We start from the raw sequence: 19704 nt of genomic DNA, 5'->3' as shown, positions 1-19704 counted from the left end.
ACTTGTGTGTAGTTGGGCATCTTTTGGTTAACACTGTTCTTTGACCTGTGCATTTTGTCTTTTTTTTATGGTATCCTTTCCAAATAAAACAAAAACAGAAGAGTGTTGCTCCCAAAGGCTGGTCTGTGTGTGTGTGATATGCGCACCTTTGGATTATATTCTGCTGATTAAATCAGTCCTAAACAGAACTGCAATTTAGCTTCATGTTCCACTTATATGTGTACTTAGTGATGTTTTGTAACAAATCCAGTAATTGCTTCCCAGCAACCAGTTTTGTGGTTTCCCAGCAACTACCTTTTTGTTTCGTGGAAACCATGTACGTTTGTTCCAAACTGGCTTTGTTTGCTATTCATTGGTTTAACTGTACATGTAACCATAAGTAGGTACTACACTTTTTGTTGTATTTTAAGTTTATTATTGAGGTTCCCAGAAATTCTCTATGATCTAAAAGTAGGTCACATTGCTTCAAGTGCCTTGATATTAAGACCATTTTATCTGAATGTCTGATTTGTATTTTTAAAATGTAAGTTTCTATTCCAAGAACAGAAAATAGGAATAAGGGTATGACTCTTAAGCTTGTCCAATGGCTGAACTGCCCTATGTGCCAGTTCCGGAGAACCCTCAATTGTGTAATCATACAAAAATGTATTCAACTCCCCAAGGTATTAGTCTCCTCAAACTTCTGGGGTACAGAACTCCAGCAATTAACCACCTTTGGTGAAAATAATTTGCTACACAGCTTTAAATGACTTTCTTTTCTAACTCTGCCTTCTTACTCATGGAAACATCTCATAACCTATGTTGTTAATGCTCCCTTAGGAATTCACATTTCAGTAAGATTGAAGATTTTCCTAGTCTTTTCAGAAATCAGCAACTTCACTGACGGACATTTTCCAAATATATTGAGCTGTTTAATTAACAATAGGTCTCTAACCAAATATCCTTCCATGTCAATTTGGTGGAAACAGAAGAAGAACAGAAATTAATTCAGCCCAACATGGATTGTGCCTTTATTTGGGTTATTTCCTGTATTTAAATAGAGGGAAATATTCAGCATGATGGACAGCATCTATGCGTAAAAACATTTCACATCAATGACCAATTATCACGAGTTAGAGAGTCAGAACACTACAGCACAGGCATAGGCCCTTCAGCCTATTCTGCCTTTCAACCTGTACCTGAATAGAAGCCCTCCATCTTCCTCCCATCCATGCACCTATCCAAATTTCTTGTAAGTGTTGAAGTCATACTTGCATCCACCACTTACACTGTCAGTTCGTTACACACACTCAACATTTTCTGAAGAAGTTCCCTTTAAACATTTCACCTTTAGTTTTAATCTCACCCGACCTCAGAATAAAAAAACTTGCATGTATTTACCTTCAAACAACAGGAATTCTGCAGATGCTGGAAATTCAAGCAACACACATCAAAGTTGCTGGTGAATGCAGCAGGCCAGGCAGCATCTGTAGGAAGAGGTGCAGTCGACGTTTCAGGCCGAGACCCTTCGTCAGGACTAACTGAAGGAAGAGTGAGTAAGGGATTTGAAAGTTGGAGGGGGAGGGGGAGATCCAAAATGATAGGAGAAGACAGGAGGGGGAGGGATGGAGCCAAGAGCTGGACAGGTGATAGGCAAAAGGGGATACAAGAGGATCATGGGACAGGAGGTCCGGGAAGAAAGACAAGGGGGGGGGGGCCCAGAGGATGGGCAGGAGGTATATTCAGAGGGAGAAAAAGGAGAGTGAGAGAAAGAATGTGTGCATAAAAATGAGTAACAGATGGGATACGAGGGGGAGGTGGGGCCTTAGCGGAAGTTAGAGAAGTCGATGTTCATGCCATCAGGTTGGAGGCTACCCAGACGGAATATAAGGTGGTGTTCCTCCAACCTGAGTGTGGCTTCATCTTTACAGTAGAGGAGGCCATGGATGGACATGTCAGAATGGGAATGGGACATGGAATTAAAATGTGTGGCCACTGGGAGATCCTGCTTTCTCTGGCGGACAGAGCGTAGATGTTCAGCAAAGCGGTCTCCCAGTCTGCGTCGGGTCTCGCCAATATATAAAAGGACGAGGGAGATGTCTTCCTTTTTTAAAGAAAGGGGCTTCCGTTCCGCCACTATCAACTCTGCTGTCAAACGCATCTCCCCCATTTCATGTACATCTCCTCTCACTCCATCCTCTCGCCACCCCACTAGGAATAGGGTTCCCCTGGTCCTCACCTACCACCCCACCAGCCTCCGGGTCTAACATATTATCCTTCGTAACTTCCGCCACCTCCAACGGGATCCCACCACTAAGCACATCTTTCCCTCCCCCCCCCTCTGCATTCCGCAGGGATCGCTCCCTACACAACTCCCTTGTCCATTCGTCCCCCCCATCCCTCCCCACTGATCTCCTTCCTGGCACTTATCCATGTAAGCGGAACAAGTGCTACACAGGCCCTTACACTTCCTCCCTTACCACCATTCAGGGCCCCAAACAGTCCTTCCAGGTGAGGCAACACTTCACCTGTGAGTCGACTGGGGTGATATACTGCATCTGGTGCTCCCGATGTGGCCTTTTATATATTGGCGAGACCCAACGCAGACTGGGAGACCGCTTTGCTGAACATCTACGCTCTGTCCGCCAGAGAAAGCAGGATCTCCCAGTGGCCACACATTTTAATTCCACATCCCATTCTGACATGTCCATCCACGGCCTCCTCTACTGTAAAGATGAAGCCACACTCAGGTTGGAGGAACAACACCTTATATTCCGTCTGGGTAGCCTCCAACCTGATGGCATGAACATCGACTTATCTAACTTCCGCTAAGGCCCCACCTCCCCCTCGTATCCCATCTGTTACTCATTTTTATGCACACATTCTTTCTCTCACTCTCCCTTTTCTCCCTCTGTCCCTCTGAATATACCTCTTGCCCATCCTCTGGGTCCCCCCCCCCCCCCGTCTTTCTTCCTGGACCTCCTGTCCCATGATCCTCTCATATCCCCTTTTGCCAATCACCTGTCCAGCTCTTGGCTCCATCCCTCCCCCTCCTGTCTTCTCCTATCATTTTGGATCTCCCCCTCCCCCTCCAACTTTCAAATCCCTTACTCACTCTTCCTTCAGTTAGTCCTGACGAAGGGTCTCGGCCTGAAACGTCGACTGCACCTCTTCCTACAGATGTACTTACCTTATAATTTTACCCTTGCTTATATATTTAACCCTCATCAAATCTTCCCTCGTTCTCCTATACTCCAGGAAATAAAGTCATAATCTATTCAACCTGTCCTTATTACACAGATAACTGTTCCTGTAACTTTTGTGCACAGTAAGCTCCCTGAAACAACTATCATCAGATAGGTTTGGGTCTTAGAGGAATAAATATGAATGGGATAGCAGGAGAAAACTTCCTCTTCAGAAGGAAGAGCACATTAAGAAACCCTCATTTTCTCTTTGAAATTATAGCAGGGGTGCTTGTGCACCCGTCTCTGGAGCATTCTTCTAGAGAAGCCAGCCAAGAACAGAATTTGTATCAACTATCTCCTGTCACAGACTTATCCAATAAGTAATAGCAAGCATCTAAGGAAGAGTTCAAACAGCAATGCCAATGTGGGCAGAAATACTGGCTTTTTTTCCTACCCAAATGCTCCTTGACCTTAGTTTTTACAGCATTGTTTTTATTTTTGGTTCCTGGAAACTAGTATTATAGTACTACTTAATCATATGTTTGAATTTTTTTTCTGATAATGATAGTTTGTCATTTGACTTCAAAAAATAAGTTTCTAAAATGCAAAACATAGTCTCTAAATGCTAGCAGTTAGATAAGCTTACTTCCATATTGTGAATGTCTTTATCATTTCTCTGCTTGTATTATTCCAAACATTGATGTTTGCTTCTTGATTTAGTGGCATGTGCAATTTAGGAAACTACTTCCATCCATTTCTAAAAATGAATACACAAGGAGCTTAAATTAATTTTGTGTTCATTAGCATTTATTTCGTTACTTTAAAATTATCACATTTCCTTAAGGTTCTGTTGCTCTCCTGATAATCCTTAAAATATCCATGAAATGTTCCATGGGTGAATTCATCTGGACATCCATATGCATGTCCTTTCCAGATCAAATCATTGGCTGGCATGCTAATAATTTTCCCTCAATTCAAAGATGTTGCAATTAACTTAAGTTGACACCTATTTAGTATAGGTGTGTGATCATAGACCTTTTCCTCATAACTATTTTCATCCAAGTGAAATCCTAGGATGTAAATAGACATGAGGAAAAAGTATGTGACCATAAATCTACATTACACCAAGTTATTCAACTAGCCACGAAACTGCTAGGTTGTCTTTAGAGGAAAAAAAAATTGTTTTCTGATGCCTTTGAGGGAAAGAAATACCCCTTTAGCTGGTCAAGTGTATGTGTGACTCCAGATCCATTGATTTAAGTTGACTGCTAACTATATCCTCAATTATATAGAAGCATTGGATTAGGAGTAAACCATCTGACCCTTCAAGCCAACTCTGCCATTTCAGTGATCACACCAGATTCATAGTACCATGCTTTTATTTCTTACTGCCCTTGCTGAATTTTGTGCTTGGACGACTGCCTGTCTCCCTTTAAATATATTTTGCAATTTCATCTCCACCTCCTGTAAATGAAACACAGATTACCCTCCCATCTGAATGGGTGGGGGGGGGGTGGAGAGTTTTTCACAAATCTCAGCTCAGTGCTAAATATGTCACCCCATATCATGAAACTGTCACCCCGATTCCAGACTCTTTCCCTTTCACCAACCGACCCCTCCCTCTCCTCACATACTGACTGGCACCGTCCAACTATTCTGCATCAGCCCCAATTTCTCCTTCAGCGAGCAGAAATCTCTATGGTAAGAATATCTTTGCCAAAACTGAGTATTGTCTTACTAAGGTCTTCTGTAATTTTAGTAAGACAAGCTTGCTCCGGTCTTCATTACAAAATGGCTTGTAGACCAAATACTACTTGATACTTTAACTGTTGGCCACACTTGCATGTTTGCTTTTGATGACGGGTGTATAGACATTTCTATCCATTTGTACATCGATTTATTACTATTTAAATAATACTTTGCCTTTGTGTTTTTCTTACCAAAGCTGATAGCTTCACCTTCCTACCAAAGCTGATAACTTCACCTTCCTACCTATAATGCTTAAGGGCCAATTACTGATTGGCAACTATTGGGATATTTTCCTTCCCCCCCCCCCCAAAAAAAACATGAGGGAACAAAAAAAAACCTTAGACCTACCTTGTAGATCTGGGGCCTTCTGAAAAATACATGATTGCAACAAATAGTACTTGTTTATGTGTTTGTTTTGTAAACTGTCCCTTTGCAATAGTAGTCTCATTCAGGATTTCCATCATTCTTAAAAATTCTTGGGTGATATTAACCTTTATTTGCAATAGTAGTGTTAGTTTGCCTTGCTGCTGCTTTCATTGAAATTAGCTAAGATTTTGGAGGACTGGTGCAAGACACTTGTGACTTATTTTATACTCAATATTTAGATTATTGCATTCTTGTTAATCTCCAAGAAATATCAGTTTTGTAGTGTAATGTTTAACGTTATGATGCTCCTCCTGTCAAACTAAATTAGTCTGATTTGGTTTGGATTTCTCGATATATACCTTGTCCTGATGTACATATTAAATGTGTGTTGTAAGATGACCAAATGTCGTTAAATGTGGAAATTACTGTTACTGAGCATAGTTATTAATATTTTGTAGGTTTCATATTCAGAATAGTGCATTGATTTATTTCCGATCGGAGAACCCCTGAAATCAACAGCAGTAACATCCTGAATGTGCAGATTTGTAATAGGAACTCTTTTCTATTTAGGGAATTTAATCTTGCTGTTATTTAGTATGCTGCATAAGGAATACATTTATATCAGTGTGTAATCACTTAATTTCTCGGCAGCATTTTATCTGGACTCTATGGTGAAACAACTATCATACTTTTTGCAGAAATATAACTTATGCAATATTACAAGTATGGATAAGCTATAATTTACACTATTAGGTTGTACTTCGGGGATGTTTTCTTTGAGGATTTTATTATTCTTTGTACTTATAGTTTGAGTACAAGTGAGAGGTTATTTCAGTTTTTTTTGGTGGTTAATTAAGGAATATATTGCTATGAAGGCATTATTTAAGGCCCAAAATAATTGCATTTGAAAAAAGGGAACTGCCACCTTGAATCATTATGGTCTTTTTGGTGATTTCTTCGTACTGTGTTTCCAAAGAGTTGTGTGTGGCCTCAAGGGGACTTGCAAGAGTCAATAATCTGTCCACCTGCTGAACCATGTCTATGCCCACCTGGACAAGCCAGCGAGCACTGTGAAGGTCAAGTTTTTTGACTTCTCCAGTGCGTTCAACACCATCCGCCATGCTCTGCTGGGGGAGAAGCTGACAGCGATGCAGGTGGATGCTTCCCTGGTATCATGGATTCTTGATTACCTGACTGGCAGACCACAGTACGTGTGCTTGCAACATTGTGTGTCCGACAGAGTGATCAGCAGCACTGGGGCTCCACAGGGGACTGTCTTGTCTCCCCTTCTCTTCACCATTTGCACCTCGGACTTCAACTACTGCACAGAGTCTTGTCATCTTCAGAAGTTTTCGGATGACTATGCCATAGTTGGATGTATCAGCAAGGGAGATGAGGTTGAGTACAAGTCTACGGTAGGAAACCTTGTCACATGGTGTGAGCAGAATTATCTGCAGCTTAATGTGAAAAAGATTAAGGAGCTGGTGGTAGACCTGAGGAGAGCTAAGGTACCGGTGACCCCTGTGTCCATCCAGGGGGTCAGTGTGGACATGGTGGAGGATTACAAATACCTGGGGATACGAATTGACAATAAACTGGACTGGTCTAAGAACACTGAGGCTGTCTACAAGAAGGGTCAGAGCTGTCTCTATTTCCGGAGGAGACTGAGGTCCTTTAACATCTGCCGGATGATGGTGAGGATGTTCTACGAGTCTGTGGTGGCCAGTGCTATCATGTTTGCTGTTGTGTGCTGGGGCAGCAGGCTGAGGGTAGCAGACACCAACAGAATCAACAAACTCATTCGTAAGGCCAGTGATGTTGTAGGGATGGAACTGGACTCTCTCACGGTGGTGTCTGAAAAGAATGCTGTCTAAGTTGCATGCCATCTTGGTCTATGTCTCCCATCCACTACTGGGTGGGCACAGGAGTACATTCAGCCAGAGACCCATTCTTCCGAGAGGCAGCACAGAGTGTCATAGGAAGTCATTCCTGCCTGTGGCCATCAAACTTCACAACTCCTCCCTTGAAGGGTCAGACACCCTGAGCCAATAGGCTGGTCCTGGACTTATTTCATAATTTACTGGCATAATTTACATATTACTATTTAACTATTTATGGTTCTATTACTATTTATTATTTATGGTGCAACTGTAACGAAAACCTATTTCCCTTGGGATCAATAAGGTATGACCATGACTATGACATTTTCAGCTTGTGCTTTTAGGTAGGACAGGTTGTGGTTATGGCTATTGTGCTTGGATTTGTCTACATTGCATTTTATTTTTATGATGTGACCCAGTGGCTCTAACAGTCATCATCTTGAAGTGTTTTGAGAGACTGGTCGTGGCATGCATTAACTCCAGCCTCACAAGCAATCTCGACTTACTGCTGCTTGTCCACTGATGTAATAACTCTATGGTAGGCACAATCTCCCTGATCTACACTCATCTCTGGAGCATCTGGAAAGCAAAGATACCTATGTTAGGCTATTGTTTAATTCCAAACAAACTCATCTCTAAACTCCTAATCCTGGGACTCAGCACTTCACTTTGGCTTCATGGCCAACAGACCACATTCAGTAAGGATGGGCGGCCAACACTAGCATACCACGAGACTGCATCCTTGGCCTCCTACCCCATTGCCTATACGCGAACAAATGCATAGCCAGATTCTGTTTTAACTCCATGTGCACATTTGTAGATGACACCATTAAATGGGCTGTATCTTAATGAGTCAAGAGTAAAGGAAGCCTAGTGGTATGGTGTCATGACAACCTTTTCCTCAGTGTCAGCGAAACAGGAGCTGGTCATTGATTTCAAGAAGAGAAAGCAATACATATGTACCTCTTTGCAGTAATAATGCTGACATTGAGACGGTTGCTAGATTCAAGTTCATGAGAGTGAGCATCACCAATAGGCTACCCTGATCCAATCACATTGATGGGAGCTTACTGCTCCTCTACTCAGGAAGCTAAGGAAATTTGGCACAGCCCCTTTGACCCTTAACAATTTATGCACTATAGAAAGCTTCCTATTGTGTTGAATCATATTATGGCAGTTCCTTTGCTCATGACTGCAATAAACTGTAGAGATGTGAGCACAACTCAGTGCTTCACAGAAACCAGCCTCCCCTCCACAATCTCCGTCTACACATTTCACTGCTTCAGTAAATCAGCCAGCATAATCAAAGGCCTCACCCACCCTGGACATTCTCTCCCTTCCCCTCTACCATTGTGGCAGAAGGTACAAAAGCCTGAAAACATTCCACCAGGCTCAAAGACAATTCTATAACAGATGGATAGAAACTATTGAGTGGTTTCCTAATGCAATAATATGGACTCCTGACCCCTCTCTACCTCATAGTGATCTTGCACCTTACTGTACCTGCACTGCACTTTCTCTGTACTGTAACACTTTATCCTCCACTTTATTTTACTTTGTACTTAATACACAGTTATAATGTATGGACAACATGCAAGACAAATTTATCCACAGTACTTCAGTTCATTTGACTATAGTAAACCAATTTGCCTCGTAATCAGTGAAATAATACTAAAATGCAGCCGTCGGTTGTAAGGAAACGTAACTTGTGTGAACTATTGGTGGCAGCGCAGATCAGTGTTTAGTCCCCTGTACCTTTTCTTGATTTTCTCTTGCACCTCTCGAGGCTGGAATGCATTTGCAAGCAACTCAATTTCGACACATTCTCCATGTACGATTTGGGCTACACAGCCAAGTCCAATATTGCACTTGGCCATTATAAAGATGGTATCCAGCAGCTGGAATTGCTGGATGGCATTTAGCATTCCTAACTTTTTTCCTCCTTATCCTGAGAACAAATGTTCTTTTGCCACCCAACCTTTGATTAAACCGCTTGGCATAAATTAAGGATTAAAATTGGTTTGTATTATTTGGATAGTGTATATTGATTTCTTTTGCTGTTTCATTATGATGCAGTAGAACAGACATACTTCAATATGAATTGAGGTGGGACAGTTGCTGCTGTTTGTAAAGACCTTTTGTTATTCAAGTGACATACATATAATTTGTTCTGTAATTATGCTATTTCCAAAATGTAATACAACCTAAAGCATGATTGCTTATTTAATTTGGATATATTTTGGAGGTCAGTGTTATTTGATGTGTGCAACTTCTGATCTAATGTAAATAAGAACAAAAATATCGAGTACAAAGATTCACAACTTTTAATATGAAATAGTATATTAAATGTGCTACATATGGAAAGATTGCTTAGTCCTTGGAACTGGCAGCAATATATTTGGAGCTGGTATCAGGAAGATGAATGTAAAACTTAAAAAAAACTTGGATGCGGTTGAACTAGCTTAGAAACACCATTTTGCCCATCGTGCCTGTACCCACCTCATAGGCTTACATGAATGCACTTTTTCTTTCTTTTACATTGAGCTTGTGTAGGCAAGTGCTCTTTGCTTATCATAATGATACTATAAATTAATTCATTATACAGGCTTTCCATTCCATACCTGCCCATTCAGGAAGTGATGCCATAATATCACAATAGGGAAAATGTGACTGCCAGTTTGCATAGCCCCTCAGTGTTATCACTAAATTTGTAAGGAGGGTGCTGATGCCAGTCTTACAGCTGATAGTTATTTTGGGTTTGATCGTTGGCTAGTAATCAAATCGGGGATTTTCAAGGGGTTTTTTTTGGCACATTAGAGCTAAGTATACAGAAACCTCTCACATAAATGGGTTCTGAGGAATGATTTTTCAGTGGTCTAAGATCTGATACTGTCTATTTGAAGTGATTAGAAATGAAATAGAGATCTGCAACAACAAACAAACAACAGTTCACAATCACTTCTAAAATCTGGTCTTCAAGTAGTGGAGCTGTTACTTAGGGATATGTGACAAGTCTTGCAAAGGATCTGTTTGTTGAGTGGAAAACATCCTTCTTCAGTTGGTTCAGGAGATAGAACAATTCCACATTTCTGTAATACAACATGAAACATTTTAATCCACAGAATGAGTAAGTATACATTACATTCCAAACTCTTGACTAATGCTAACTTGAATTGCTAGCATCCTAGTCCCACCACAATTAATCTGATTGTGACAAAAGGTCTAAGTGGATTTCTCAGCGCACAACTCAGTCCCTAGATTAACACACAATCAGTATCAACCCCTGAATATGTACGCAAAGGAAATTAAGAGTAATGCTCCCAAATAAGTTAGTCACTGGATCATTTCCCCTTACAGAAGTTTAATCTATTCCTGGTCTTCATTAAAATTGACTAGCCCTTGGCCTTAATACCTCCTTGTGCAATTAGATCTCATTTGCAGACCCCAGTCAGTTGGGATTGGCAACATCTCCAGGATCTCCATCAGCAGAGGTGCACCACACTAAACTGTGTTTAGTCCCCTGTGCTACTCGCTTTACACTTGCGACTGTGTGGCTAAACACAGCTCCAATTATTCAAATTTGCTGATGACACCACTGTCGTAGGCCAAATCAAAGATGTTGATGAAGCAGCATATAGGAAGGAGATTGAAAAGATGGTTGAGTGGTGCCATAACACCAACCTCTTATTCAATGTCAGCAAGACCAAGGAACTAATTATAGACTTCAGAAGGAAACCAGGAGTCCATAAGCCAGTCCTCATTGTAGGATCAGAGTTGGATAGAGTTAGCAACTTTAAATTCCTAGGTGTTATTGGTTTGGAGGACCTGTTCTGGGCCCAGCATGCAAGTGCAATTACAAAGAAAGCACAGCACCAGCTTACTTCCTTAGTGTTTGCTGAGATTCAGCATGACATCTAAAACTTCCACAAACTTCTACAGATGTGTTGTGGAAAGTATATTGACTGACTGTATCACAGCCTGGTATGGAAACACCAATGTCCTTGAATAGAAAGTTCTGCAAAAAGTTGTGGATATTTCCCTGTCCATCATGAAGAACGCCCTCCCAGCCATTGAGCACAATTACATGAAACACTTGCAGGAAAACAGCATCCATCAATGACCCCCTCCACCCAGGACATGTTCTCTTCTCACTGCTGCCTTAAGAAGAAGGTGTAAGACCCTCGGGGCTCACACCACCAGTTTCAGGAATAGTTACTAGCCCTCAACCATCAGATTCTTGAACAAAATAGGATAACTTCACTCAAATTCATTTGCCCCACTGTTGAAATGTTTCTCACAACCAATGGGTTTTTTTTCCAAGGACTCTTCATCACATGTTCTCAATGCTTACTGCTTTTTTTTAACATTTCTTTTTGTATTTGCACATTTTATTGTCCTCTGCACTATGGGCTGGGTGGTCTTCCATTGATTCTTTTATGGTTATTAGTCATAAGCGTTGGCACATGGCCAAGTGGTTAAGGCGTTCGTCTAGTGATTTGAAGGTCGCCAGTTAAAACCTTGCCTGAGGCAGTGTGTGTGTCCTTGAGCAAGGCACTTAACCACACATTGCTCTGCGATGACACCGGTGCCAAGCTGTATGGGTCCTAATGCTCTTCCCTTAGACAACATCGGTGGTGTGGAGAGGGGAGACTTGCAGCATGGGCAACTGCTGGTCTTCCTTACAACCTTGCCCAGGCCTGCGCCCTGGAAACCTTCCAAGGCACAAATCCATGGTCTCATGAGACTAACGGATGCTTATGTTAGTCATAGATTTATTGAGTATGCCCAGAAGAAAATGAATCTCAGGGTTGTATATGGTGACATGTTGTTCGTCCATCGTACGTCGATGAGGACCTCGACACCATTATTGATGGTGTCGAGACTAGCGCATGACTTGGATTTAAGTGAGGGAGAGTTGCGCAGCGTCAGCCTCGCTCTCTCTTCCCAATTCCCATCTGGATCCAGTGGCAAGACAGAGTCGAGACGGCTGGAGATGGGACTAGGCGCAGTGGATGACCAGGATGTCTTCTGTGTCTTGTCCTGCTCTACACGTTCCATGACGCTTGCAGAGACCGTCTTCTTTGACCGTTGGACCTTCCATTGGTCTCGTCCGCTCAATCCGCCGGAGTCTGTCTTCATATGCTGGGATAGACAACTCCCTATCTCACCGAGGGTTTGAGACCTGTCAGCTACCCTCACCTGGTTTAGCCGGCTTGTTGAAGCCGTTGCTCGGGGTGTGGCCGCTGTCGCATGCAAACAGCTACGGGGAGCCACAGGTGAGAGCTGAGTGCCAGGTAGGGACCTGGTGACATAAATGTACTTTCGTAATATAATTTACTTTGAACTTCAGACTTTATAGTAAGCTATCAAATGTTAATATCAAAATTTGTCCTTACAATACAGTTCACACAGAAACAAAAATGTTTCCATAGTAATACTATGCAATTTATGCTAATGCAAGGACATTAATCTACTTTCACAAAGGCACAATACATGTCTGTCACATGCAATAATTCACACTAAAAATAGTACTCATAACACAATGTACTCAGCTTCTGCACACTTAACACTTCACCTCCAGACAGCAGTTTGTTCAGTTGTGCAGTATCCAGATTTCAACACCATCTGCTAGTATAATAGTGTTACATTTAGTATACTGGGTTTAAATGAACTGTCATTGCCCTAGTCTATTAGTTGTAAAGACTAGATTTAATACTCTTTTACAGTATACATTCAAGGTAACCAGTCCAAGTGATATCACATAGAAATTGGCAGCAAGGAATCAGTGCGTGGTGTCCGATATGCCACACATTACTTTAAAGTTAGCAAATTCAGACCTCTTTTGCGTAGACCTTTCATCATATTGAAGTGGATTTTCATCATTATTCTTAATGTTACGGGTTGCGAAGGCAACTAAGTAAAAATACAATTGTTACATAAGGATCAATTATCTGTCATGACTGTGTAGAGAAGCAAGAAACTCTGATTATCAGAGATTATGTTTTAATGCCTGGGTTATTAGAGTATTTTCCTATATGATTCCATTTCATCTTTCTGTTTCCCATAATTATAACCTTGAAACAGATAAAAAAAATTATGTACTATGTAGTTTTGGTTTAGATTTCTATTTAAGCAGTGGTAGTAACATTGCCTTATTTTAAGTGTTATTGGTTTACTACAAATTCAGGATCTCCTGAAATATTGCCAAAAAATTTGAACATACTGCACTATTCTACTCTGCTTCTGCTCTAGGGGAAGAATTGTCCTACCCTAAATTTTAAGGCTTTTTTAATGCTTGTTTTTCTATGTCTTTAATCTAAAGATTTTTGGCCCATTTTGTTAATCTTGTATTCCAGGTATCTAAAAAATTATTCAAGAATATTAACTATTGTTCAGTTGTAAAGTCCGTTAAGAAAATCCTATTCTGTTGCAATTGTCATTTATGACAAAATGATCGTGTACAGCATTTTGCTCTTAAAGGACCTTTGTGCTGTTTCTCATTTAGTAAATCATATTGTAATTCATTTAAGTTGTTGGCAATGTATTTGCATATCAGCTCCAGGAAAATTCTTAGTGTTTGCTGTATATTTATGACTAAATGCAGATATTTTTGAGGGTAGATGTATATTGTAGAAATGTTGTGGTCAATAATAACAAGCTTGATCATGGAGTGCATAGACAAGGCCTTACCCAACTCATTCAAAGCCTAATCCCATTCTGTTACTGTATATTCCTGTTTAATTATTTCATTATATTCCGCAATTTGGACATTGGTGGCCTGGATGCTGGGGAGACTAGTGTCCATGGTGGAGCTGGCATAGCTTACAACATTCTGCAACTTTTTCCAATCCTGTGCAATGGCCTCTCCATACCAGACAATCAATGCTCTCACTTCCATTGTTGCCCCTTTAAAAACTGAAGGCACCTCAACTGACAGCAATAATATTTAATTGTTTTAAATCTCATTTCCCACTTGGCTCCAACAAAAACAATCACATTGTATTTTCTATAGTGGAGCTCAGAAAGTGCTCTAATCAGTATTTCAAACAAATTATTACTTTGTTTACTGTGTTACATTCTTTTTAAATCCCGATTGCTCTTTTAAATTGTTGATTATGTACATTTGTACTCTAAGAAAACATTTTTGAGGCAAGTATTTTGGTCGACATGAATACATTTTCATTGTGTGTATGCTCCCTTGTTTTTTAACTCAATTTATCCACAATAAATTGTATTGTTTCACAATCGTCTGCTCTCTAACCTGCTAATGTCTTTTTGAAAGCTGCCTCTGACTATAAATTTATCATCCTTTTGTATCATAAACAAATTAAGGTTTGACTTTTTCCCCAATTTCTGACAGATAGATGTAAATATGGTTCCGGGCAGTGTCTCAGATGTTGAGTATAACATGCTTCTATTTTAGTTCTGAGGTTATTGAAGTCAATGTGGGAACCACAGATTGGGTAGGAGGTACCTGACCACATGGGTGAATGAGTAACTGATAAGATGCTATTCTTTTACTGCTCTCTGTTCTGGAATTCTGTATATTCCTGATGTATGCAAATAAGAATTCTCAATGCCATCCAAAATGCTCCCCTCCACTCTGAGCAGTCTTATACCCTCCACTCTAGCAGGAATCTTGTTGATGACATTCTGCATTGGGGCAAGGGTGATTGGAAAAAGTGGGGCAATGACACATCTTTGACAGTCTTCACTGAGGTTGTGGACTGTTAGTTTAGGATCATGGCTTGCATACCATTGTGAAACAAACATATGCTGAAGACTGTCTTTGAGGTGAAGTTTCACAATACCTCCCTGTTGATGGAATCAAATGCTTTGAGGTTGAAAAGGGATATATTTATAGTGGTTGGTGCTGCTCCATGCATTTCAGCTCAAATTGTTCAACAGAGAATGCCACATGTAAACTTGGGGGAGCAAGTAGGAAGTAAACAAGGCTTTGAAGCAGACAGTACTCTTAAATTCAAAAGCTTGAGCAGCTTAATTTGTGAATCTACATATGTTTGGTCTACAGTTTGGTAGAGGCTGACTTCAAAGACACTTTGACCATGACTCTTCCAGAAAGGAGACATTTGACCATAGAATAACCACCTTGCTGTTGACCATAGTGAAAGTCAGGATTACTCTTGATCTGCCAGTGGTCAATTGCAACATTATATCTATTAGTACTAGAGACAAATAAGATATCATTTATAGTAGGGGTTCCCAACCTGGGGTCCAGGGACCACTAGTTTAATGGTAAGGGCCCATGGCATAAAGAAAGATTTGGAATGCCTGATTTACAAGATACTGCACAATCCTTAAGGAGGTGAAGTCCTAACTTCATGCAAAAGTTATTTTCACCATACTGGTCTCAACTGCATATAATAATTGGCCAGGAATGCCTCATTCATAAAACAAAGTATTTAGCAATTTGCCAAAATAGTTGATACCTAGCTGAAGAATATGAATTCACTAAGGGAACCACAAATCACTGGGAATACCTCTTTCTCCACTAAAGAAGGCAAGAGCATCATTGTAATGTAAACACTTACTTCCATGTCATTATTTTAATTTTGATTCTCTCCCCCCCCGCCCCCCCCCCCACACTTTGCTACTGGACCACCATTTTGGGGTTGTTTCACCAGGGACAATTAGTTTGGAATTCTTTTGGGAAGATTGTGTCTTGACTAATTCTATGAGGAGCTGGCAGTGTACTTATATAAAGGTTTGACAAAGTCCTTTGTGGCAGATTGCTCAAAAATGCAACAGTCTTTAGGATCCAAGACTGGAAAATTGGATACACAATAGATATTTGTGTGATTGTAAGGCTGTTGCCATTAGGGTTCCAGAAAGTGAAATGCGCTCTCTTTTATCAAATGTGGTAGAGATACAGTGTGGAAGCTGGTTCTTTGGTGCAAGTCCACACTCACCATCAGCTACCAATGTCTCACTAATCCTAGATTATACCATTTTATTCTCCTGAAGTTCCCTAGCTTGTACTCACCTACACACTAGTGGTAATTTGTAATGACCAATTAATTTACCTACCCATACAACTTTGGATTGTTTGGGTGGGTTGGGAGAAAAATTGGAGTGGTCAGAGGAAATCCAGGTGGTAACAGAGATCAACTGCAAGCCCCACACAGCACCCAAGGTCAGGTCTGAGTCCTGTACTCTGGCAGTGTGAGGTACCAGCTCTGCTGGATGCGCCACTGTGCTAAGAAAAATATGTATTTATGATTTAGACCTAAATGGATGAGGCACAATAAAAGGTTTCAGATGGTATTAAAAAACTGTCTATGCTTGACAGTGAAGAAGTATAGTTTAAACAGCAGGAATATATAGATAATCTGTTTTTCTGTGCAGAAAAAAATGGCAAATGGAATTTTGGTGAAATCTAATGTAATGGGGAAAGTAGAACAGGGCAGTGGAATGTACAGTAAAGAATTGAGTTGTGGAGTAGTAGAGAGACTGTCCTGTGTATGTTCACAAATTCTTGTTACCTGAGGCATAAAATAAAGAGATTATGTCAGAACCGTGCACAACGCTCTATGCTTGCCTTTACCAGCAGGAATATTATTACCACATGGGCAGTAAACGCTGGCCTTCCTAGTGTTGCTGACATCCACAAATGTGCTAAGAAAACATGCAATTTCAATAAAGTATTTTAAAGAACTGAAAATGTATTCAATCACAAAAGAATTAGTCTTTTACTCTTTTTTCCAATGGTAATAGAGTTGGATAGAACAGCACTATCCAATCCTACCACCTTCAGCGCCTTTTAGAACCACAAGCGGTCTTTCAGTCCCTGTGGAATTTATGATAACTTCACTATCTCAGATGCAATAATTCTAAGATGCTGCACCTCAGTCACCACATCTTTAGTTATGATGAAGAATAAGACATTCCTACTAATAATCCAAAAATTAATTGAAAATGTGTACTTGATCACTTTTAAAGTTGAGTTTGCAGCAAAAAGTGGAATTCTCAAAAATCCGTATTTGTAGTTAATGTTCATAAGTAGGCTTGAGTATGTATCCACAGTTAAGGCCCACCATTAGACTGTCTTACCCTGTAGTTAAGTTTTACTCTATCATCAACTGCTTGGCATTTTCTTTTGAGAAAATAAAGCCTTTAGAACTCAACAAATACATGTTTACCTCTACTTGTAGATAGAATTTAAGCAAAGTGTGTTGTTACCTTTTAAAAGTGTGGGTTACACCCTTGTGCATTCATTGAGGGTAAACATTTAGTAGTTCAGACTATATTTTCCTGGAAGCCTCTGCTTATGAAATGTGCATTGTTCAGGAACTGGTATTTCAAGTTTAAGCAGGAAGACAGACAAAGAAACATAAACCGCCAACGAGATCACACATCCATTTACATAATAGAACTACTTTCCCAGCAAGCTATATAATTTTGACCCAGTAACACTGGGCATCAGTAGAATTAAATTAACACATTCCATAGTGTGATACATAGTACTTGTCTGTTTCCCTAATATTGGAAACTTCCTGTTCCATCCAGCATTTTTGATGATTTATCAAAATGTTTGTTCTAATCTTTGCCCTGTTAGAACATTCAAGGTTGGACTTACAATGTGAAATATTTTAACTTGCCTGTTGCTGAGTGTGAGCTGATTAAAGCTCAGAGACTTTAACAGAATGATAAACTGCATTGAAAAAGATTGAAGGATTAGGAAACAAGGAGAAATTGTGGGGGGAAAAAAGTATAATTTAGTATTAGTGGATTCAATATCAAACCAGATACAAAAGAAAGAGTTTAAATTATATTGGAAAAAAGTACTGTTTTAAAATTTGATTTTTTTTTTTTTTTGGAAATTTCAACAAGTTATAACTGAAGCAAAGACAATTTAAGCAAAACATTTAAAAAATGTGTGTTACTCCTGTGTTGTAAAATCAAAATGCTGGCGATTGTTAGAGAACCAGCCACACTTAGATCCAAGAATGGAGAAGATCTCATCAGGATCAAAAGGGGTCAACACTCACTGGAAGATCCATGACTGTAACTACCCCAGAAAGGTGTTGGAAAGATTATTCAACAGTTGGAGAAACAACAAGGCTTCTGGAGGAGATGGAACCCCTCCTGAAGTTCTAACACATGGCACATGTTCATAATCTCATCTCATTCCACTCAGAGCACATAAGGGCATGCCAGAGATGATACAATTGTGATGAACTCAAGAAAAGAGGTGAAGCTTGTGTCAGTATTTACAGAAACAGCCTCCAATTTTTGCAAGGGAAGTCAGCACAAAAATCCTCAGCTGTCTTCTCCCAGTAGCCAAAGAGTTCCACCTAGAGTTGTAATGCAGGCTCCAGCCATTGAGAAGTATTATGAATGTGATATTTACTGTAAAATGAACCCAAGAAAAATGTAGGGAGCAACACCCATCCCATCACTACATGTTTTTTCTAATTCCTACGATAACCTTCAACATTAATTTGTGAGTCTCTTTAACTATTTGAAAGTCCTCAAATTTGTTTATATTCTATGTTTGCTCTATAGCTCCACCACAAACTTAATACTGGTGCAGAGTGAAACCAAGCAAGGCAGTATCATAAGACTAACTCTCATAATTTTTTTCAATATTTGACTCCAACAAAATGAACGGGAAACTATTCAACCTTTGCCTCCTTTCCAGAATTAAAAAGATCGCTCAACCAGCTCATCTACCTGTCTGACGTATGAAACAAGTACAGTATTCTAGTTTCACTTCATTGTAGTAAGAAATTTCGTAGGGGATACAGAAAATATTTCAAGGACAATTCTCAAAAGTTTCTTTGAAAATTAGTAAGCAGGAATCCCCGAGCCTTGACAGTCACAAATTGGAGAAGAAGCCAGAAGAAACTGAACTTTCAGATTGTCTATTACAGCAGTAAGCAGAACTACACAACGCTGTAATCAAACCAATTTTAACGAACACTACCCTACCTATGGTGGAGTGTGGATTGCACCTCAAAACCCCCAAAAAAACTGGAGTGGAAGCAAAGCACCCAGTGACTGCCTAAGTAGAAGAATTGACATTTTTGAAGTTTTTAATCTTTAACCTTTCTGGTTCTACAAAAAAGGACTGCCCTGAAACAGGCTGCTTTAACCTGCTAAATATTTCTAGCATTTTCAGTTTTTAAGCTTTTGTTTAGATCTTCGTAGTGAAACTTCTAGCTCTGCATTTTTTTTTAATATACTGTGGATTCCAGTTAATTCAGACATATCGGGACCAGTATGTTTGGTCCAATTAAGAAGCTATTCCGATTAGCCGTTTTCCTGGAAATAATTTAAGAGGTATAAAAAAGACAAAACTGCTGAGTAACAAGTTATGTATTTAGATAAAATACAGAATAAATTAGAACACTACTACAGAACTATAAAACTATGTATTAGTTCCAAATACAACACACACAAAATGTTGGAGGAACTCAACGGGTCAGGCAGCATCTATGGAAATAGATAAACAGTCGACATTTCAGGCTGAGACCTTTTCTCAGGACTGGAAAGGAAGAAGGAAGATGCCAGAATAAAAAGGC

The 19704-nt window shown here is 40.0% G+C and overlaps 1 protein-coding gene across 1 annotated transcript in view; it reads right to left on the bottom strand.

The window, feature by feature from the left end:
- Window positions 1-9460: 9460 nt before the first annotated feature.
- fblim1 (filamin binding LIM protein 1) overlaps window positions 9461-19704 on the bottom strand; it is a 30664-nt gene continuing 20420 nt past the window's right edge. Inside the window, exon 8 of the mRNA XM_072245394.1 lies at window positions 9461-10248. Within this exon, the coding sequence (XP_072101495.1) occupies window positions 10135-10248 (114 nt within the window). The 3' untranslated portion in view covers window positions 9461-10134. The remainder of the gene's footprint in view (window positions 10249-19704) is intronic.

This window comes from Mobula birostris, chromosome 27 (genome assembly GCF_030028105.1).
Source record: "Mobula birostris isolate sMobBir1 chromosome 27, sMobBir1.hap1, whole genome shotgun sequence".
NCBI classification, from domain to species: domain Eukaryota; kingdom Metazoa; phylum Chordata; class Chondrichthyes; order Myliobatiformes; family Myliobatidae; genus Mobula; species Mobula birostris.
The sequence above is the reverse complement of the archived record's forward strand: the minus strand, read 5'-3'. Positions and strand labels throughout refer to the sequence as shown.